Source organism: Triturus cristatus, chromosome 3_1, assembly GCF_964204655.1.
Source record: "Triturus cristatus chromosome 3_1, aTriCri1.1, whole genome shotgun sequence".
In the NCBI taxonomy this organism is placed as follows: domain Eukaryota; kingdom Metazoa; phylum Chordata; class Amphibia; order Caudata; family Salamandridae; genus Triturus; species Triturus cristatus.
Window position 1 is genome coordinate 278,466,587 of NC_140583.1, and position 23,744 is coordinate 278,490,330.

A 23,744-nucleotide genomic window follows, 5' to 3' on the forward strand; every position below is an offset into this window, starting at 1 on the left:
TTGTAATCCCAAAGGCAGAAAAGGCCCACCCTTTGGGATTACGAGCCATTCGACTGACCGACGGGCCCGTCAGAAGCCAGTCAGAATGACCGTCTGGATTCAATTCCGACCAGCTGATTCATAATCAACTGGTCGGAATTAAAACCGATGATGGCGGTCAGAAACCCTCCAACCAAAGGTTGGCGGCTTTCCGACCACCATCGTCTTGGGTCCCTTAGAGTTTAAAAAAACATTCTGTTTATTAAGATAGATCCGCAGCATCGTTTACATAAATGAGTACCTACAACCAGTGACCGGCAGCGTAAATCAGATAAGCGAGCTTTACACAGCTATGCATCTACAACCTGGAGGCCAGCAGCGATTAAAGGTTCCTTCAGTATTAGTAACAAAACTAGTAAAGGACAACTAATAATATACCAACCCCCTCCCTACTCCTACACCCTCCCCCCGCCCGATCCTCTGCACCAGCCGCCTACCCACTACTGGCTGTGAGTAATGAGTCTTTTGTTATATTATTATGTTTGGCATTCTGTGTCTACATTAAGAGGTGCCAGCCGCCCTGCTCCGTGTATGGGTGGTAATCGTAATATTTGCAGATATTTGGGACATGTGAGCTCTTGGAATTCTTTTGAGAGTATCCGAACTTAGGGGGCCCATAGCTCTGCGAATGTCTCGCTTTTGTTCTCTGTTACTAAGGACATGCACTCCATTGCTAAAATGAACCAGAGTTTAAGTAACCACGCTGTGTGATCGGGGATGGTCGTAGTACCTCACCGAGCCAGAATCGCCTGACACGCAGCAAGCAGTGCTAGCGCCATTTGTCAGCCCCGTAAGGAGCATAAGGGAAAAGTCAGAGAGTTCGGAAGGCCCAGTATGGTGTATGCCGTGAGCACAGGATAGCGGTGTCAAATGCTATATCTATGTCGACCAATATGTGCTTCCGGAAGCGTGATAATTTTGGGCAGTGCCAAAGTAAATGCACTAGAGAGCCCGTTTGTCCACATCCCCCTCCAGCACTTCTCTACAAGCCCCTTGTCCCACCTATGGATGCATGCAGGTGTAAGGAACAAGTATGCTGCTAGCTCATATGCAGTCTCTGAACCAGCCACCCTGTACGCAGTGTGATGTTCTCTATAGTGGATGTCTGTCCATTCTTTATGGTGAGACAGCGCGCCCCTGTTCCTCCGCCCATTGCTGTTGGCCCTTGGATCTGCCCCCGTCTTCCCCCTTGGAGAGCATCGCATAGAGATCTGAGATGAGATGTTTATCATCCACTTTGCGAACCAGCCATTTTTAAAATGCCGTTAGTGAATGAAAGGCCGCCTTCCTGTATTCAGGTGTGGTCACCCAGTGTCTCAGTTTGAGATAGTGAAACGTGTCAGCCTGGGGGAGTGAGTATTCGTGTCGCAATTGTACAAAGAGAATAATTTCCTTGTCATCAAACAAAGAACCCACTCTTTTGCATCCCTGCTCCGACCACCTACAAACACCTCTGAGCTACACCCGGAAGGAAAATCCAGGTTATCCACTACCGGGGACATCAGGGATGGGAATTATGCAAGTCCTCTCTCCAAAGCCACTCTATCCCAAACTCTCAGTGCTGATAATGTTACTGGTGAGGAATACAGGCCCCATGCTCTAAATTTACACAGTAGCCAGACCTCCCTCCCGACACTCGCCCCCCGCTACTGTCTGATCAATGAAGGAACACTGCTTTTCAGAGGTAGGATGCTTCCATTCTACTAAGTAGCGGAGGAGCACTACCTGTAGGTACCGGTGGACCAGGGGGAGCCCCAGGCCGCCTTCTTGCAATACCGTCTTCGAAGGTGGAACAAGTGGCAGCGCTTGAAAGATGTAGAGGATGCGTTGGAGTATTGTCATCTTAACGGCAGTAATACGTCCAAACTAGGCCAGTTTCAAACGACTCCAACTATCTAGAGTTTTATTCGCCTGGCTGATGAGTGCTGCATAATTTATTGCCAGGGCTTGGGAATGGTAGGAGCAAGCAGAATGCCCAGATATGTTAAAGCTTTTTCAGCATTAATAGATAGAAACAGCACCTCCTTACGCATCCTCTGGGTAACATCCATGAGGTGGAGGAGTCGTTTGGTATTGTCTCCCCCTTGTCTTGTTGGGATGAAGCCGGTTTGGTCCGGATCCACTAGGCCCGGCATGAGTAGACTCAGATGGGTTGCCAGTATTCCGGCAAAGAGCTTAGCGTCAATATTAAGTAAGGATATGGGACGATATGATCCACGGTCCCTGGGATCCTTCGCTGGTTTAAGGATCACTGAGATGGAAGCCTCATCCATGGAGTCTGTGATTGTTCCTGTCTCGAGAAAGGAATTGAATACTCGAGTCAGAAGTGGGGCTGGTTCCTGGCAAAAAGCTTTATAGAACTGCGCTGTGAAACCGTTAGGTCCCGGTGCTTTACTCGTCTTGAGGTGTGCAATTGCTGCTATTACCTCTTCAAACTGTATCAGTTGATCTAATTGCGAAGCAATTGCTTCCGGCAAGCGGGTGACTAGGCTCCCTAGGAGATATGTGCTCGCATCACTATGAGGAGTGTTCAAATTGGAATATAGAGCCTAGTAGAAGATCGTAAATGCCTCTACTGTGCACTTAGCAGTATGTACCTCTTCCCCAGAAGCCTGCTTGATCGAGGTGACCAAGGCTGCTATCGTCTTGGCTCGCAGTTTCTGTGCAAGCATACGCCCACAGTGGTCACTACTCAAACAGAACGTATGTCAAAGTCTGAAATGGGCATGTTCCGCTCTGTCTAGATCAAGACGTTTCAATAAAAGCCTTTTCTTTTCTAGCTCTCTCCAGAATCTAGGTGCCCTGTTCATTTGTGTAGGGCCTCTAACACGCCACTTCTTGTTCTAACTGCTGGCACTTCTCCTGACGCAATCTACTCTCGGCCCCAGATACCGCGATAAACTCTCCCCTCATCACTAACTTCAGTGCTTCTCAGACCGAGGCCAGGGAGGTATTTCTTACGTCATTGGTATGGAGATACTCCAGCATCGCCTTGTGTATTGCTGTTGATATGTCTTGGGTTTGTAATAGCCCCTCGCGTAGATGTCATCTTGAAGGGCTCGGCTGAGAATCATCTGTTTGAAGTGTAATCGTGATCATGGCATGGTCCGATAAAGATTTAGGTTCAATGGATGCATCTCTGATTCTAGGTGTCAGTGAGTGTGAGGCAAAGAAGTGGTCAATATGAGCATATGTTTTGTCGTGTCGCTGGGTGCTGCTGGCGCCATGTGTCCAAAAGCCCATTCTCCGCTAACCACTGCAAGCCCTCAGAGGAAAAGGCCCCAGTTTACGCAGATGGCTCACAGGAGAGGTCCAGCGTGGATATATGACTGGGTTAAAGTCTCCCCCCAATAGAATGGCTGAATCTGGGGAAGCTAGCACTGTGGCAAGCGCAATTGTAATTAAGGGTTCCTGCTGGGTGTTTGGGGCATATATGTTTGCTAGGGTGAAGGAGGTGGAGCTTCACTGAACCCTGACCACTAAGAGGCACCCTTTTATTTCGGCTATTGTTGAGGGTATCTTGTACCTTAAATTTCTAGCTCAGTAAAATGGTTACCCCATTCTTTTTTGTAAGGCCTGATGACCAGAACTGGTTTGGGAACCATTGGCAACGCATGTGTGCAGTGTCCTTTGATAGTAAATGCATTTCTCTCAATAAGCATATATCGCCTCCAGAGTTGGCAAGTATGGACAGAATTGCTGTGTGCTTTACTGGGTGATTGAAGTCTCTAACATTGAGGTCCACGATCTTCAGATCCCTAGCCATGGCTACCCAATTGAATTCTATACTCAGCTCTGCATCCTCGGGGATCGGAATGGCAAAGACTTGTCAGTCCTGAAGGCCTCCCCCCATACCACTGCTGTGGGACCCTGATGAGACTGGTGCAGCGAAAAAGGAAAAAAGCATATAAAAAGAAATGGAAAAAAATACCACAAAATCCAAAACTAAACAGTCCACACAAACTCTTCTTAGAAGTAAATTAGACAACAGTTCGTCAACTTGGAAGATCTTGAGGGGGACGTCGGCTCGTCGGGTAAAGAGAGTCTCTTGTTTCTTCACTTCTTTGGAAGTCATCATGTCAGTTCTCATGGAAAAGTTGATACAAAGTGAGATCGTCCCCCCAATTGCACCTGTAAAGAATCCTCTTACCGTCATTATAGTGTTCAGTTCAAGTGGGATCCAGTAGGCCTTGTGAGCCTAAGAGCGTAGAGAGCACTGCTTGCCTTTTTTTCGCCATTGTCTCTGTGTCTGGTTTGTCATTTGGTGAGGGGTTCCCTATTGTGCGCCATCTCTGTTGCCTGCAGCAGCCACTGTCAGGGTGTTCAGGGTCCTCTTCCTGCTTGTTCTCTTCCGGGAGACCCAAAACCTTCTGTGCTTCCTTCAGGGATCTCAACTGCCGCAGCTTGCCATCGTATTGAAAAATTATGTGAAAGGGGTGTCCCCAGAAATATGTTATTCCTTTCTCACTGAGGTGGGTCGTGATAGGACGGAATTCCCTCCGTTTGTGAAGAGTGGTCATTGATAGGTTTTGATAGAGTGTGGGCGAATGCCCTCTGAACTTGCTCAGCAGATGAGGGACTCTTTGATCATAGGCTCCAAGATTTTCCCCTTCTGCTTGTCCTGGTATTCTTCTGATGCGGACATTATTTCTGCTTGATAGGTTTTCCAAATCCTCTGCTTGTGCCTGCAACTCTATGTGCTATTCTCTCAAGCAGAGAATCTCCTGTTGCATTAGCTCTATCTCTTTCTCTCTGCCAGATTCCCGCTCCTCTAGGATTGCTACGCACTCCCCCACTTCTGCCAGGTCCCGCCGCACCTTTTTCAGATCTGCTGAAAGCCGCACTGAATGGTTTGGAGATCCTCCCTTATGGAGGTGAAGAGCGAGGTCATAAATGCTTTTGTTGCGGGTCCATCTAGTTCCTCTGATCCATCTGGTTGTCCAGCATCGCTGGAAGACAATCCCGATGGTGTCCCTGGAATGGGCTGTTTCACCAGCATGTACTTAACTGACTGTTCCATCTTGGAGCTTGTGGCTTCCATGGTTTGAGTCTCATGAATCTTCTAGGCAGGGTCTCAGCACCCGCCAGGTTATCTACCTTTTATGCTAGCCTCCCTTCTGTGTTCCCTCCAGCCGGCCGTTACTCTGAGGCATCCTGCCTGGCTATGCTGTCACTGACTGCTATAGGGTAGCACCTATGCCCTAAGGATGGGGGGTGTCTCTTTCTGACACCCTCTTCCAAGGAATATCTGCTTCTTGATGTCCCCTTTCCGGTGCACACTGCAAGTGTTGCCTTGCCTGGACCTCTCTTCGTATGGGCCCCCGGGAGTCAACAGCACCCCTTCGTCTTGTCCACCATTAGACCTGGTACATACTCTTCACCGTGTGCTTCTGTTGTGTTCTATCGTGGTCAGGGAGGTGTCACACTGCCCACATGCTCTTTTTCCTTCAGATATCTCAGCTGCTCCCCTTTTTGTCTATGTCTCTAACTGCCGCCCATTGCTCCTGTAGACCTAATGCGGGTGAACCCCCACTGCCCCTCCTGGGCAGGTGCACCTCCTCCCTGGCTATCACTGCGGGGTAGGCCGTCGACCCCGGGCAGACCCCAGTGGCCCTTTCAGCAATCCTACGTTCATTGAGAGAATAGTGAAGGCTTATCCTGGTCTTCTCTGCTCCTCCCTTGTTTCCCCTTAGACTGGGAGCGTCGTGCACCACTTGGGGTCTGTTGCACGCTCTCCTGGGCTATGGGGTGACACTGTCTCTGCGCTTAAGGGGTGACACTGGGTCTATATGTTGCAGCGTACCCGCTCACCTCTGCAGGCCGCCACAATGGTCTTCAGACACTGCTCCCGGGCCACTGCCCTCTTTGCAGGCCACGGCTGCCGGAGCGTGCGTGCTCAGTCCTCCCTTCACTTTGCCGCTCCTATGGTGGCCTACACTGTCCTCTGTGTGGCCTTCCATACCCAAGAGGCCCCGGCCGATGGCGCCGGTCCCCAGAGGCGAGCAGACTGCTGCTGCGATCCTCCGCCTCAGAGCCACTAAGTGTCCAGGTCGAGCTGGGTCCCCTACCATGCTGAATGCTTCCTTCTACTCGCCTCGCTTCTCCACTTGGAGGCGGCCGTGTCCCATGCACTACCTTACTGCACCTCCGCCGAAGACCCCGGGCCTCAGGATCGGCCACCAGTTTGGTCTTGTCAGTCTTCACTGTCACCAATGAGTCGACGTGGGAGCACGTCTTTACTCCCGCACTCACAGGAGGGCTGACGGGGGGGGCTTCGTCTTCACTCCCAATGCAGGTGGGCAGGCCCAGCTAGCCGCTCATCTTATCCCACTCGCCGAAGCAACTAAGCCACTCCTCCGATCCTCCTTCTCAGTCTCAAAGCTCTGATTGGGGTGCCAGGCACCTCTCTGACACTGCTTGTGTTCCGGACTGAGTCTAGTGCGTCGTCCCGGCACTGGTGCCCGGCAGGAGGGGGCTATAGAGGTGCTAAATGTCCGTGGCATCGGAGAGACTCAGAAGCATGTCTCACCCGACCGCCATCTTGGCCACGCCCTGAGGGATATTTTTATAATCGTTAATAGACCACAATATTTATGACATGCAATATTGTTGTTATGAATATTTGGATGTGCACCCCGTTAAAAAAGTCAACTAAAATTTGGAAAGTTTACAAATAAATTGTGAAGGTGTAAGTCGCTTGACTCTGCAGCTACACCTACCCCTAAAAGTGTACCTCAATTTAATACACATAGTTATGAGTTTAATTCATTTCAGCATGTGTGCAAACTTGTCTCCTGATCAGGCCCGGGCATAATATCAATGACGCCAGATTAATCGGAGTAATTTCAGAAATTTTGCGTTACCATTTGAAGTGAAATTACTGATAATTATACGATTACCTCTGCTCGCATAATTATGAGTCATTTGGTGATGGGGAATCCTACAGCAAGAGCACATTTAGTGAGTGCGAGTGACTGCTCCCTATTTGTGTACTGCTGCATTTTGCGCTATTTCTTAACGCAAAATGCATCTTCGTGTCCATTTTGGAAGCAAGGGTGCATGTTGCGCTAAGCAAATAGTGTTAAATGTTGGGAGTAAATTGGGGGGAAATCCTACTCCAAGAGCACATTTAGCAAGCATGGGCGTCTGTCTGTGCCTGCTATTCGTGTTCTGTTGTATTTAGCACTGTTCCTTAGTGCAAAATGCATTCTCACACCTGTTTTAGATGCTAGGAGGCATTTTTTAGCTAAGAAATAGAATTACTCTTCTTGTGTAATTAAGCGTAATCATGCAGAATTCTTGGGTAATTCCACGTCATTACGCTATGCTGCATTAAGTGAGTTATGCCCACCCCTACTCCTAATTGACATATATGCCGGGGCCTGATCCGGCTTGACATCTTTTTATGTCTGTCCAGTGACCACCAAGTGCAGAAGGGAGCTCCGAGAATAAGTTACAAACAATATGCAGATCCCAATCATCTCTTGATCCTTTCTGCAGCCATGACAGACCTTACCTCCAAGGCAGCGTATGTAAAAGCACTCTGACGAGGGATGAGGCTCTTCTGGCGTACCACTGTGGCGTACAGGCGTGCTCCCGCAGGCACAGTCTGGAGAACCTGCAGGGAGAGACGGGAAACTTAGTTAAACCACTCTCATTGAGCGGTCACCTAATGTAACCCCAAAGCAGTTATCACCCCAACCAACACTCATAAAACAGGCCTGTGATTACACATCAGCCCACTAGGGAGAAACTTCCAGAAACAAAAGCATCATAAATCTTCCAGTTCACATTTAATATTTAATGGATGCGACACATCTGGAGGTGCATTTGTGTGTAAAGAGCTTCTCACTGCGCTTTACACAGGCAGATCCTCTGAATATCAGCATTTGTCAAAGACAGAGAGTACCAGACTCTTCTCGGCAGGACTGTCATTTCTTTAATGAGCTATTAAAGTCCACTATCCTGTCGGACCATCATTCCTTCCACAGGTCAGTGCCTCAGTAGGAAGCGTGAATTGTTGTGGCAAAAAGTGCTTACATCTCTTTTTCGACGTCAAGCAGTAGATGGAGAAGGTCATTTATAAAACCATTTGTACAGATGTTTCCGTGGTCAACAAAGTGCAAAGAAGTCTCTTAGCCACGATTTTGTGGTTGGCCTTGGGTCTCTTGACTTGAAGGAGACCCGTGGCCATCAGCGGAAATATTGAACCCAGAATCCCTTAAGAAGTCAGAGAGTAAGAAAAGCAGACAAAAAGAGAAAGGGACTGAATCTTTATTTTCCAAAAATCTCTGAATATTGATGATAGACGGAAACAATGTGAACTAGGGAGGAGGATAAGTGAACATGAAAGAGAAAAGAGCTGGATTGATAAAGGGAGCTTAAAAGCAGTGTCACATAATGCAAACGATGCAAAGAGAGACCAAGCTGTATACTTGGGGAGGAAAGGAAGGCATGCTGTGAACTAAAGATGATGACTGCATGAGATACAGAAAATAACAAGCATTGACAAAGTAAAAAAAAAAGGTCTCACCTATGCAAGATATATTGGCTTTGCCAATGTTTTTAAGCCATGTTGCACAGCAGACCGTGCTGAAGAAGTAGTACCTCAGTGACATTGGTTGCAAGCAACGGACAGGCACTGTGCTTAGTCCGTGCTCCACAGAAATAAACGGAAGTGACGCTTGGTCTGCTCTGGAATTAGGAGGCTCCAAAGAAGAGTGACACTGAAGCTAACATATCGGAAGCAATGGGCGGACTCTAAGCCCTCTATTGTAAACAAAAGTGTCTCACAAGCAAGAGCGCATACAACATATGCGCTGTCGCAGGCTTGACCTAAAAATGACAAACAGAGGTAAAGAGAGAGAAAAAAGAACAGTTGTAGTATGTGCTTGAGAGAGAAAGAGATGAAAGGGAGAGTGAGAGATAGGGATAAGAGGAAGAGAGAAGTGCTACACTAGAAGGAATGAGTCAACCAGCCTGCGCTTCACAACAGTCATGAATGGTTTGAAGTTACATTTGACTTTATGTCTCTCTTTTAAGAGTTCTCTATGTCACTTATTGATATGTTGAAGGTCACCTTGAGCCACAAGGCTTTGATATGGCAGCAGGCCTATGTGTTGGTTTATAGAGGGCCAATCAAAGTTTGATTCATAGGAATATTCATCAGCAGCTCTATTAATATGCCTCAAGAGGCACCTCGGCAAATACGGCTCCTTTAAGCCAAGCCTACGGTGGAAAAGCAATTCACAGAAGATCAGTATGACAATCCTCAACGAAACCAACTCCAAGTTGTAGGTGTGTTAAGTTGAAGTATTTCTTGGAGGCAGGCCTCCGCTCTCCCAGCTGCAGGCAGTACTGCTGTAGCGGACAAGTAAAGAAATAAACCCATGGTAATCTACCCGTGTATCACCAAGCGGATGTGGGCAAAGTCACCTTGGCCCACACCATTCTCTGCACTGGCTCTAATTGGCAGCCACAAACAGATCTAAAGTTACCTTAAGCCAAGTGGACTTACATGAATTTACTCTAGTTGGTTGCTCTTGACACAAGACTGTAAGACAGCCTCTGGCCCATTGGTAGAAGCATTGGTGAGTACATTTGAAGGACGAGCAAGATTCAATTTGAGCAATTTCTATGAGCGGAAGGCCACTTGTGATCAATATTAGAACATAAAACATTGAGGACGATATAAGCTCTGCAGTCTCAGGACTTTGCGTTACATTTTATTAACTGAAGGGCAAAGAAAGCTGCATTTATGTTCTCTGTTTTTTACTGTCTATATGTTTTGACGAGGCATTCTTTAAATGCAGAATTACATTAAGCATGTCACTCACCTTCACCAGCTCCAGGTGATAATGATGAAAAGGTTGGAGGAAGCCCACGGGTACCCTATAACTGACCAGCAAATCCTTGGTTCGACTGTCTGCCACATTTAACACCAGAGCTGCAAAAGGGCAGAAGATAAGAGTACAGAAACGTTTTTAGAGTATTCTACGTGGGCAAATAAATGAAAATTCAGCTTTGGGCCATTACAATCCCCAGCATGGTAGACAAATATTTTAAGGACGTAAACGAAGGTGGGTTCATACACTCTATTCCCAAGCATAGTGAAACTGAGGCATCTCCACATACTTTCATCTCAAACAAGGTGTTACCAAAAAGATTTTCTTGCATTTTCTTCTCCAGTAAGGCACAGGGAAACATATCTTCATTGGTATGGCATAGACCAGGGTTTCGAATGTAAGCTCAGGAAGTCAAGATCCAGGCCAAAATAAATGAGGTCCATTTAGACAGTGCTTGAAAATGTATTTAATGTGGATATCATGACACTCTGGCATCGATCTTCTCGCTGCTAGTAAATTTATTTTACGTGGATAGCCTGAAAATCTGGCATGGACTCTGGTCCTTCGGAATCTACTGTGGATATTCCTGGTGTACTCAAAGGCAGACTCACTCGTCCCCATCACTGACATGACAAGCTTCCGGGCTCTAGCCATCATTGCCTGACACATAGACAACATTATGTTTTTGAACACAAGGGGGCTTGTTTTATCATTGGACTTTAGACAGACTGCAAAGAGATAGTTGTGAAGAGATTTCAGTGATTTTCTTTTAAAGACGTTCAGAGAAAATAGCATTAGATTTTAAACCTGAAGGAGCTTTTAATTCAAAACATGTTTTTTTAAAGAAGAGCATTTGAGTTTTAAAGTAACTTCACGCCAGTTTTCAGCCAACCAAGGCAGATATACAGTTTTCAATCACATATTTGTAGATATATTGAAGAAAAATCACATAGGAGCTCAACCACTGCATTTCAAAGCACCTATAACAACTTACTTTTTTTGCATATTTATATTGTTCATGCACACCAGGCCCTAATTTGTGTCAGACCCCAAGCATACAGTTATTAGGTGATCCGTGAAGGACCATAACTGAAGCAACTGTCAGCTGATAATCAGGGAACCAGTCCTGCAATAAGGACAAGTATCAGTGGGAGGAGTGCAGAAAACAACTTTACTGCAATGATTGACGCGTACGAGAGAAGTAGGCCCCAAGGAAACTATGTGATAGAGTGAGAGAGATGGATGGTAGAAGTTGCCCTGGGACACAATTTGTGAGCCTTTGAAATGGGTGTGATCCTCATGTATGGAAAACGCATAAAAGCTGAAAGGTTGAATTGGATTTGAGGAAGAAACAGGCAATTCACATCCATGGCCATAGCAAGAATGTGTTCCTTTGATGTAAAATCTCACCTTGGCATGATTGCTGGGTTTGGGTAGAGATGCAGCGTATACATGTATAGTGTATAGACTAAGGGAACCAACTGTATGGGCAGCAAGAAGGAGGATGTTTGAGTTTAGGATGTATTTAACACAAATTTCTTCAAGAGCAATATCTAGGAATATCTATGGATCTTTCCCCATGAATATGAGACCTCTGCACTAGTAGAGCACAGTAGGCAGTGTAATTTGGATTTTGCACAATGCTTAATTAGAGCCGGTGGTGGTCACAATGCACTCATTGTAGGTGTAGCACCCCACACTAATCCAGACAAACCTCTTGGTGATTTTAGGGGTCTTAGACAACCTTAGAAAGCTCTCTAAGTAGTAGCTGTGGAGAGCAGCCTTCATACTTAGTCCAGAAGGAAAGTAAAGCAGCTTGTTTAACCAGTACTAATCATATAGTGTAGGTTAAGTGAAAAAGAACCACACAGTGTTGTTATAAAAATATGTATTTATTATAAACACTCACTAACACATTGCAATATCTCCTACCTGGAGATATAATCACAATACACACAATACTTTACTAATGGAATACGTAAGTAGCACAAATACACTGTGGTCTCCAGGGGGAAACCAAACCCTATACTAATAAAGGGGAATGCGAACCACAACCTAAGTCGAGACTGGACCCAGAAGATGTAGAAGAGCTGGGGATCCAAGGACCCACCCAAGGTAAGTACCCAGGAACCCCACGGAGGCCATGTGCAGAGTGCGAACACGACCGCGTGCTCAATACAAGTCAATTAGCAAGTCGCAGTTTTTAAGAAGAAGGACCCTTCCCAGTGGACCCTGAAGAAACACAGTGGAAGACAGAAGGTTGGAGAGTCACCCTACCTATGGATGCCCTGGGAACCAGGATACCTACACCAGGGAAGGCAGGTGCATAGGTGCACAGTGATGTCGGAAACCGCCGTAGACAACAATGGAGGACTTCAGTGAAGATGCCGCTGGCAAAGTAGGTGAAAGAGTCCCGTGGAACCCGAAGGTGTATTCAGGAAGAGAAGTACCTGCAAGCAGAGGGGACTGAGTCTATGCCACTCAGGCGTGACCAGGAGGCACGGAAGATGATGCCGTCCAATGTCGGAAGATGCAGGAAAGTTGACAGTACCCTTGCAGCTGCAGCCGTGCGGACCAGGAAATACTGTAGAAGCCAGCAGCTGTTCACGAGCTGTCCCACGTCAGATGTCAAGAGCCAGGGGGTGGGTGTCGGCCGAGACCACCAACAAGCCTTGGAAGCTGCAACAAACATAGTAGACAAAAAAGGTGCAATGTCGGGACCAGCAAGGTCCAAGGGACTCACCACGAGCAGGTAAGCCAGAGCAGGCCCTAAGCAAGTAGGGAAGCCCACTGGAGTAAAAGAAGACCCTCAAGAGGACCCACAGGTCGGATGCACAAGAGTCGCAAGAGGACCTCAAGCAGCTCACCAATGATGAAGGCCCACTGTGCAGAGGATGTGGTGAGGACAAAGGTCTTGGTAGCAAGAGATGCTTGAGGCTTGAGCATCTTGCGGCCGAAGATCTCTGAAGGAGAGAGTAAACAAGCCTTGGCAACGGCAAGTCAACATGGTGCACAGGGGTACTGCTCCAGCGGTTGCGACAAGGGATACTGACTTCAAACTTGCTGTGAAGATAGTGCAAGCCTCAAGGAAGTTACAGAACCACCGCCTGTGTTGCTGAACCTTTCAGAGTTGGTGGGAGCTCAGGAACAGCCGACTTCATTGTGGTGCCTGTAGGTGCAGGGGAGTAACTCCTTCACTCCAAGTGAGATTTCTTTGGATGTCTTGGATGTCCACATGCCTGTAGAAGAACCTGTATGGAGCACACTCACAGACGATGCAGAAGACTGGCAGGACGGCAAGACCAGGAGCAGCAAGAGTCTTTCCAGTTGCAGTCTTGGTTCCAAAAGCGAAGTCCAACGTAGTCCAAAGAGCCCAGATGGTTGAAGGTGAAGTGGTTTCAGATCTGAATCTTGGGCCATGATGAATATAAAGAACCACCCTTCAGGTAAGCCCTTAAGTACCCTAAGGAAAGGGCTGGGAAGATTCAGGGGTCCCTCCCACAAGAGGGGCTAGGCAGTGGGGAGGATACGCCCATGTCCTTTGTCCAGTTTGCCACCAGAGCAGGAACTCACTGAACTGGTTCCAACTGGAGTATGCAAGGAGGGCATTAAATGTGCCCTTCAAAACAGTCTAGTGGCTCTGGCAAGCCCCCCCACCCTGGCCCAATACTCTAAGTCCTGTCTGGAAGGTGGTCACACCTCACTGTGACAGTAAACCTATTGTCCTACCATCCCCTGGTCGAACTTGGCTCAGCAGCAGGAGGGCAGAATTGTGTTTCTGGTTGGTAGCAGCAATAGTTTGCTGTACGGGTTTGGAAGACTGGTAACGGGAGCACAGAGGGCTTCCCGAAGAAGCCTCAGGGTGAATGGAATCATAACTCCAACACCATTTACGGTGTTGGAGTATGAGTCCAACATGTTTGATACCAAACATGCCAGGGTTCATTACAGTCAGTTTAGAGTTAGCCATCGCACAATGACGCATGGCCACTCTATGTATCATAATGGCTGATGCACTTACAACCCAGGAGAATGGACTTTGGGGATTGTTGGGATGTCCTGCTCATGCAGGGGCACCCTCACACTTATAACCGAGCAGCCTGCCTTCAGGATTGAAAGGCTTCCCTTAGGGGTGAGTGAGAGGTTTTAAGCGCAGTGACCTCAGATATCAGGAAATGTTTATCAGTCGTAAATGGTGCTAGCACCAGCTTACACAGGCTGCAATGGCAGGCCTGTAGTCACAATTTGAGTGGTCTCTCATGGGTAGCATAATACATGCTTCTGCCCATGAGGGACCCATGGTGTACCTAAGCCATGCGTATCTTAGTACCATATATTAGGAACTTACAAGGGTACACCAGTAGCCAATCTGGGGGATACCTTAGTACTCACCATGGTCCAATTTAGGGATGAAGCACAGAGACTGGGATCCTGATTAGCAGGATACCAGTTAGGCTAGTCAGAAAATAGAATGATACCAGCAAAAAGTGGGGGTGACCATAAAAGCAGTTCCCACTTTCCTACACAAAGGGACAAAGCAGGAAGCTGCAAAGTGAGATAAAGGGGCAGGTCTAAGAATTGTAATACTTTATTCGGCCATAGGCCATCAAACTAGCATAAAACAATTAAAAAAGAATATACAATACATTATTATTGTATGGCAATACAATGAGCATACATTGATTTGCATGAGAACACCTCAAAGTCCAATTGCCCAAAGTTAGCACCAATACACTACCAGAGACAAAGACCTGGGGTGGCCCGGTCCACCATGCCTGAGGATGAAATTCATACATAACAATTAGCTAAAATTTGAATTACATAATATCACAAGTCATATAGCAATCAAACAAACTACATTGATTACAACAGTTAAACTTGGCACCTACACCATGGGTCAGGGGCAGGTTATGTCAGAAAGCGGATGGAAGAGCAGAGGTTGATTTAAGAGTATGCAGCCTTGGTATGCAGTGCTCTGCAGGACGGCTCGAGTATCACCCCACTGGCTTAGCACCAGTAGGTGAAAAATAAAACAATACATTATTATTAAACCCTCTCCCCTGCACTCCCAATCTTCCACTGGGTTTCTTCAGGGTCCACTGGGAAGGGTACTTCTTCTTAAAAACTGTGACTTGCTCATTGACTTGTATTGAGCACGCTGTCATGTTCGCACTCTGCACACGGCCTCCGTGGGGTTCCTGGGTACTTAGCAAACACAAGGAGATGATGGATGGAGCGCGGAAACTTTTCAGACACTCACCCCCAGTCACAGATCTGGGTTGAATCTATCATCATTCTTTAGCTCACTTTGCCACTTCAGTTCAGACCCAGCTATATGCAAATCAGTCTTGACCCAGTGCCACATGGGAACAGTTGGCAGGGTATGCCCAGACATGGGTCCATTGCTTACTTTGCTACTGGATACAAGCTAGTCTGGCTGATGAGGGCTGTTAGCCGGAAACCGGTCCCAGGATGCTTGTTACAGCTCCAGGGAAGACATGGCTTGGCAGTTCGGGCTGGACTGTTCCCATGAGGCACAGGGTCAAGACTGTTTATGCATATAGCTGGGTCTGAACTGGGGTGGCGAAGTGAGCTAAAGAACGATGATTATTTCAACCCAGATCTGGGACTGGGGTGAGTGTCTGAAAAGTTTCAGCGCTCCGTCCATCATGTCATTGTGTTTGCTTTGTCCCTGGGTACTTACCTTGGGTGGGTCCTTGAGTCCCCATGCTCCCGTCCCACGCTCCCCCCACCCATGCTCCCTTCACCCTTCCCACCACTTTTTGTTAATGGCGACAGCCACTGGTGTGCCTACATTTAAAACAGCCAGCCTCAGGCTTCTTAGCAGAGCTTTGGGCGCCAGAACTCATTCTTTTACAAACTAAGCACTGATCCTGCAGGTGTATTTTGAGAACTATATTTTTGTTACCGTTTTTTATTTGAGACTCTCTGGCAGAGGCCATCTTTCATACAATTACGTCACGCAGTTGAAAGGGAGCAGGAGGTGTAACAGAAGAAAGTTTCATGGTGCAAACTGTTTTTTTGAAACATTGCTGTTTCACTTTCATTTTAAACACCATTCATATAGGAAAAGCAATTTCAGTGGTTGGTGTCAGCATTCAACCATTAAGTGAAGCACAAATATAAAAAAGTTTCCAATTAGGAAGCAATTCTACTGAAGTAGCTTATAAAATACATCCAGGAAGTGGAAACGGTTAATAGTCGTGATAAAACGTCAACGACTGTAGCCATAAAAGCATCCCTCCTGGAACCATGAAATTACACCAAGCATCATAAAACCATCTCCTATTCAAGATATAATTGCTGCACCCCGGCCTATACCTGTCCTACAGCTGCTTATAGCACACATACAACACATACATAAAATGGAATAATATATCTAATTCAATGATCTGCAAAATAATCAGGACATTGGATAAAATAAAAATATGAGCTTAATGGCACAAGTATAGCATATTTAATTATATTTATCTATGCATCCATAAATAAGTCCCTTGACACTAAAAGTAATAACTGCATAGAAATGTAGGGAAAGCACTCGCAACCTGCCTCCTGTGTATGCCTGTGAAGCTGCGTTTCCCCTGCTGCCCCGTTTTTTGCGGGGTTATTAAAAGTTATTTCGTAATGCATGGACAACTTGACCAAATGTGACTTTTTATGTGACAACTGATCTTTATAGTTGCATGGTGCTTGAGCAATTTTGTAAGGGTATTTCCCCGCTTGCTAATATTACCATAGCACATGTGGATATTCTCTTGGCAATAAGGTTTTTCACTGTTTTTCCACAGTTAACTCAATTTTTCTATCTTAGGGCCAGATGCAAACGGGAGATCGGCCCATTTCGACCACTAAAAAGGTGTGTTGTATGTATTTTGCGAGTCGGTAACTTATTACAGACCCGCGAAATAGGGTTTGAGAGTCGCTATTAGTAAAGGGCTTGCTAAAGGCCGTCCCCTCCAAATAGCGAGTCGCACTGGTATGTACGACTGCTTTGCAACCACAAATGCTGTCGCAAAATAATTGCAGTTGCCACCTACTTCAAGTAGGGGGTAAGTCTGTCAGCAACGGGAAGTGGTAGCCAAGGGACCCCTTCCCCATTATGTTGGGCAGCGAAAATATTTTTTAAGAGCAGGCAGTGGTCCCTACTCTTAAAAAATGAAACAGAAACGTTTAATTTTTCTTTCTCAAATGCATTCGTTTTCCTTTAAGGAAAATGGGCAGCAAAAAAAACTGCTTTATTTAAAAAACAGCCACAGACATGGTGGTCTGCTCAGCCCAACAGGCCACCATCACTGTGAGTGCTGGCAATTCCTAATGGGACGCAAATTGCATGAATATTGAAGAGGCAGGTACATTGTGACCCCATTGGGAATTGCAAGCAGTGTCTCAGACACTGTTGTACATTCCATTTTGCGAGTCGCAAAAATCGCATTTTGCGACTCGCAAAATGGAATGGTCGTACATCTGGCCCTTAGGTCATTACTCCAACTGCTCTCCTTTCCTCTTCCCAGCTCCATCTCCCATAGCTATATGTCATAAGTGCGATTTACAGTCAATCCAGGTGCCTGAGCCATTAAGACTCAGCATACTAGGACTTTTTGTTGCACTTTCTTGTAGTTGTGGGCCTACAGGCAGATTAGTGCTGCTGCCCCAGGAACCAGGACTGTCTGAAATTCATCCTCATGGTGTTGAGCCAATTGATAGCTGTGATCTCATCTCTCACTTCTGCATCTGACCTTCCTTCTCGCAGTTTTTCCTCTAAAGTTGCACTGGAAGGTGCTTTTGTGCTGGGCCAGCTTTCTTGCTTCTCCTCTAATGTACCTTGCTGAGCTTGGCTATATTATAGAAAATAAATAAATAAAGGTCTATGGCACCACTAAAATGTGTTTAGATCAAATTGTGTCGTGAGAATGTCTTTGTATTGTGATGATGTCATGCTTTAATCGCTTGCATCAGGTTTCTGTATTCTCCTCCAAACCCCAAAACACTTTTTTCTCTACTCCTGGTCCTGCAAAGTGCTTTTATCTCCCATCTGGTGTTTATTTACAGTACGCCTTTGAAATGTTGCCATAAGTTCTGTTTCAGAGCAGAGTACCCAAGTATTTTCGGTTCTTAGAATGGACCACAGGTTATAGGTTTGCTGCGAAATTACTAAACTTGTTCATGATTTAGTGTGAATCTGAACCTTCAGCACCCCTGTGGGTCCATTTTTTTTTCTTGATTGGTTATATCAGTTAACACGCATGCTGATATGCCGTGATTGATGTGCCTAGTTTTGTTTTTCAAGTCGAATGGCTGTGATCCCTTGTTTTCAAAGGGTTCATTGTGGATGTATGAATGTCTTTAGAGTATGTTTAACTACAATGCGTAACATGGGTGTGTCCTGCGTAAACAAATTAAAAGCCATTCAGTGTCTAGAACAGGAGGGGGATTCACATTGTGAGGTACAACAAAAGCAACCTGCTTTAATCTTTGTAAAGCAAACAATATTTAAGCCTCATGCTTCAGAGGCTCTCTTGAGAAAGCGCATTTCAGATAGCGCCACAAAGAGACGTAGTTATAAACCACACCAAGTAATTACAAGCACTGGCAAAGCTAATGGATCTAGTGTCGACTGCCAAAAGTTTGACTTTGTCAATGCATATTTAGTGTAGTCATGATCTCTGTAACGATTTATTGTTGGGGGAGCTAATGGGCCCTTGACAATATAAAACAAGAACTGGCAAAGGCAATAAGTTTCGCGTGTGCAAGATCTATTTGATTTGTCAGTGTTTTCTTAAACATGTTGCATAGCAGCACAAGCTGCTGTGCAACATTGCATAAAATAAAGAAAAAAGAGCTATGATGCAGCCAGCATTGACATCTTCATAGCGGTTTATTTAGCCATCTTGCACAGTGGGGGAGGAGAGACTGACTGCAGACACATGCACTCTTTCAGAGTGCATGCAGAAAAGTAAAAAAAAATAAAATAAAGTACCTCCAGAAGCACGTGGCCAGTGAAAGGATACTGGCCACAGACAGGAAGCTGTACTTGATCCATGCTCCACGTTAGGGGCAAACAATGGAAGCCCCAGGAGGAAGGAGAAGGCGCTGACCAATAAGAAGCAAGGAGACAAGAGTAACATTGAAGCCAACCAATGGTAAGTAATGAGCCTGCTCTAAACCAATTTTAAACTTCCTTTTTTTTTGTTTACAAAAGATTTGAGTTTGCCAACAGTGCATGTGTGGTCTCTGGTGAAACCTAAAAATGACTAAAAGCAAAAATATTTTTAGTCTCAAAAAGTAGTCCCTGCCTGTGAAGGAAACTACTTTGTGTGTGGATGTACTCCATGTAAAAGGGAAGACTGTGAAGTTAAATTAGCCAATGGCTGAAGTGGGCTTATCCACTGCCGCATGCTCTTGGCCAGTGTTTCCCAAACTGTGGGTTGTGACTGGCGAGTCGGGAGCTGATTTTTGGTGGGTTGGGAAATTCTGAACAAAAAATAAAGAAGCCTTTAAATTCTATGTAATCTGACACATTTGCTGGTTATTCCAAAACAGGAGTCAAATGTCAGGCTGCTTTTTTAACATGGGGATTTGTGTTTACTTTTTTTTCTCTGACTGAAAATTGAGAATTTTTAAAGTGAATTATGTGACGATGTAGGATGCTGTTTTTGTAATACATGACCAAATGAAAATACCTGTAAATGAACGGTATGCATCCAGCAGTTAGGGAAAAAAATGAAGCACTTTTTTGTAATTCTGAAGTGTGCTGGAAGTAAAGATTTTAATATGATCAAAACAAATTAAGACACTTCAATCAATCAATAATTCTTTATGCGGTGGTTAAAAACCATCATAAAAGAGTACATATATATACAAATAAAAATAGTATTAAATCATTATTCAGGAACATTGACTGAGTCTATATACATAAAATAATTCATTATTCACAATACGGGCACCATAAAAACTTAATCACAGTAGACGGGTGGGGAATCCTACAGGGTTCTCAGGTATTGCTATCCTCTGGTTACCCTTAGTCTTAGTGCAAATTTCAGGAAACTGATAACAGAACACAAGGTTAATGGGTCACTGGCCCTTTGTAGGAAGATCAGTGCTTCTTTGGCTCGAGTGAACCTGGCCTTTTTTTAAATTTCCTTTAAAAATCTACGTCTTGGGATTGCATACAAGGGACATAGAAGTACAAAATGAAGGGTGTCCTGCGGAGACTTATTGTCGCAGCCGCAGGCACCCTTCTGCTCAATTGATTGACTAAAACCAACTGGTTCAGCTAACAAAAAAGGTAAAAAATTGAGCCTAAAACGTGACATTAAAAACCTTTCTTGAGCATTATACACGACACAAAGATAGGGTTCCATCCCATCAGTGGTTTCAAGCCTACTATAAATACTCACTGAGGGTTTTGCCCCTTCCACTGTGGATCTTAAAAGAAATCTTTGGTCCAAAAAAATTTCTTAAGAGTCTGCTTATCCTGTGGGGTAATCCCTGAAGGGTTTGAGTACAGCTCCTTACGACCCATACTTTCCAAACTGGATTTCACGTAAATAAGCCATGGGATGTTCAAGCTTTTATCCCTCCCTAGGCAATCTGTTAGGATCTGCCTACTCAATGCAGCTTCAGGGTTAAGCCAAATTTTCAGCCAGGCCAGGATTGGTCTGAATTTAATCAAATCCTCTAGATAAGGTCGTCCTAATTCTCTATGTGCTATGGCGGCAGGGGTGCAATTGGGGACTTTCAAGATTGAACGGAAAATTTTATTTTCTTCCCTTTGCAAAAGGTCAAGGTTTATGAACCCCCACACTTCTGAACCATACATGGCTTTGGGGCAACACATAGAGCCATAAAGGTTCATTGATTGTTCCGGGGACCATCGACCAACTCTCCTCCCATAGTCTGCTATGGCCCCAGTTGATGCGACCAATTTTCCACACCTTTCCTGTACCAAAGGGGCAAATTTCAGGGACTCATCAAAGAGCACACCTAAATACGAAAAGGATTGTACCCTTTCTAGTGTATGATTCCCAATTCTGTAAACAAAGCTAGTCCGTGGTTTATGACCTGCTGCCATTACATAAGATTTTTTTAAATTCACAGACAGATCGAACGCATCCATAAATTTGACGAACCCGTCAATTAAAATCTGAAGACTTTTAGGGGTGCGCACCAAAAGAACTGCATCATCTGCGTACAGCAGCACCGGGATATTGCGTGTTCCTACCCTTGGGCAGTCTGTTTTTAGGTTGGTTAGAGACTGTTCTAGATTATTAATATATAACGAGAATAAAAAAGGGGCCAATATGCAGCCTTGCCTAACACCGCTAGTACATCTAAAAGACTCGGTCAACCCCCCTTCCATGTTGTAACGTACTCTGGCAGAGGTCTCTCTGTGCAATTCCCTCAGAGTACAAATTATACCTGGATCAATTCCTAGGTGACTCATCATCGCCCAGAGCTTGTTCCTGTTTACGTGGTCAAATGCCGCGGCCAAGTCCATGAACCCCAAGTAAATAGCTTCTTTACTGGTTTTCGTGTACTTGGCGACCAACATATAGAGGTTCAAGCATTGGTCACTAGTGGACCTACCGGACCGAAAACCGTACTGAACGTCCGAGATGATGTTGTTGTCCTCGGCCCAATCAGTCAGTCGGTTCAGGATAACTCTTCCTAAAATTTTAGCTGAAACATCTATCAGGGAGATTGGGCGATAGCATTGGGGGTTGTCTCTATTACCCTTTTTAAAAATGGGTACTATGATGGCCAGCGACCAGGAGCTAGGCAAACCTACCACGATGGCCGCATTTATTACTCTGGTTAAAATGGGAGCCCATAATTCCACATTACTCAAAAACAGATCCGGGGGGGTCCCGTCAGGGCCCGGGGCTTTATTTTTGGTTAATCCCTCGATGCCCAAGCCTATTTCTTCCAGGGTGAACTCCAAAATCTGTCCCTGCGTGACCACCCTCCTCTCCTCTGTACTGTCCACCTCCCCGTGGTTATACAGGCCCTCAAAATGCACTGTCCACTGCTCTGGTAAAATTTTTGTGGCAACCGAGGGTGAGTTTTTATCTTGAAAACAAGGGGTATTTATTATTCTCCAGAATTCCGTTATATCCCTTTTTTCGGAGGCCTCCCTCAAGGCCGCCCACGCTTCCCCCTGCAGCGCAGCTTTCCTTCTTTTTAACTCCTTCCTGTAATTTAGTCTGTACATATGGACTTTTAATGGGTCCCTAGGTTTACTACTAAGGGCTTTTTTTAACTTCCTCAGGGCTCGTGTGCAGTCCCCATCAAACCACCTCGGAAAATTCGTGTTGGTTTTTTTTGGAGCCTTGATCCGCAATAGCCCATCCACCAGATTAGTTATTTGGCCAAAAGCGTCTGTTAAGCAGGCCCCTTCAGCTGAAAAATCTAGACACTTATCGATGAGTGATTTACCTTTATCCATTAAGGACCGGTAAAATCTTTCTCCGTCTAGTTTTGCCCACCTAAGTCTTCTGCCTTGGTCCGTTACTCTCTCGGAAATACCCTCGACTGGAGTCAACTTTTGTTTTGCTAGGTAGAGAAACTCCCTAACCAAGGGATTATGGTCACTGAAGGGACTCCACTCAATTCCCACTTCAGTAATCCGGTGCTTTAAGCATCTGGAAACAAAAATATAATCTATATAAGAAGAGCACCCTCTCCCTTTAAAAGTGGGTGGGAGAGTGCCGTCTAACCCCAGTGACGTCAAGTCAATAGTATGTTCCAAATCGTGAGATAGGAGGAGCTTTCCCAGTTCTGCACCATTCGATGAGTGGCTAAAGTGGGGGCCTTTTTCCACTGGGCATTGTGACCAGCTTGCATTAATCGGAAACAATAGGGGGCATAAATGACAGTTCAGGTCACCCGCTACTATTGTCAATGGGGTCAGGGCACCATTAACGGGCGCCAGCTCTTGGCTCAATCTGTGGTCTAGTTCCCCCAGGATGGAAATATCATTTCTGGAAGGGCCAGTGTTATACACGTTAAACAGCACCAGCCTTAACCCTTTGTTCCTAAGCCTCAAAGCTTGGATATTCCAAGCAAACCAGTCTGCGCTGGACCAGTTGCCTTGTATTTTTAAGTCTATGTATATGGACAGACCTCCTTTGGCACGACCTGAGGAGGTTTTTTGTGCTGGGATAAAAAACATTAATATCCTGCCATGTGAAATTGGGAATTGTCTGTTGCCCAGGTTTCTTGCAGGCAGATTATGTGGAAATGGGCAATATATTGCCGCCAGTCCACGTTGTCGAATTTACCTGCCAGGCCAGCTATATTCCAAGAAATTATTCTCAATCCCTCTTCCACACTATTAACAGGCCCTAGCCCAGGCACACCTTGAGTGGTATTAGGCAACCCAACTTTAGTCCTATATGGTGACTTCTGAAGATCCTTGCCCTGCTGTGTTAGGTTTGGGGCCAAAGCTCCTGCTCCTGAAAGTGCATACGAGCGTCCCTTGGGCGAGTGGTTAGAGGCTTCCGGAGTCTTTACTAGGCTCCTGCGCCTACCCACCTCTGCTGATGCCAGACTAGCCTCATTGGCCAAAAAAAGAGTACCAGATGTGCCCCCTCTGTTTTCTAAACCTCCCCCAATCGATGTGTCCGGGTCGACATTTGCATAGTTAGTGGCAACCTGCTTTAACGGGATGTATGGGGTCATTAGTCAGTCATTCTCATCTAAGGACCTTAGTGGGTTAAACCTGTTTACCCAACATGGGTATCCACCTTCCCAGGTCCCTGCCATTCCTCGTATACCGTTTGGGACCCTCTTTGGGGTCGGGTATAAACCCTCCCCTCTTCTCCATATATCACACTGTCC

The 23,744-nt window shown here is 45.7% G+C and overlaps 1 protein-coding gene across 1 annotated transcript in view; it reads right to left on the reverse strand.

The window, feature by feature from the left end:
• Positions 1 to 23,744, reverse strand: part of CCDC33 (coiled-coil domain containing 33) — a 1,193,032-nt gene that overhangs the window by 733,743 nt on the left and 435,545 nt on the right. The window contains exons 6-7 of the mRNA XM_085643888.1: positions 9,876 to 9,985; positions 7,556 to 7,657 (exon numbers count right to left, since the gene is read on the reverse strand). Coding sequence (XP_085500014.1) covers positions 7,556 to 7,657; positions 9,876 to 9,985 — 212 coding nt within the window. The remainder of the gene's footprint in view (positions 1 to 7,555; positions 7,658 to 9,875; positions 9,986 to 23,744) is intronic.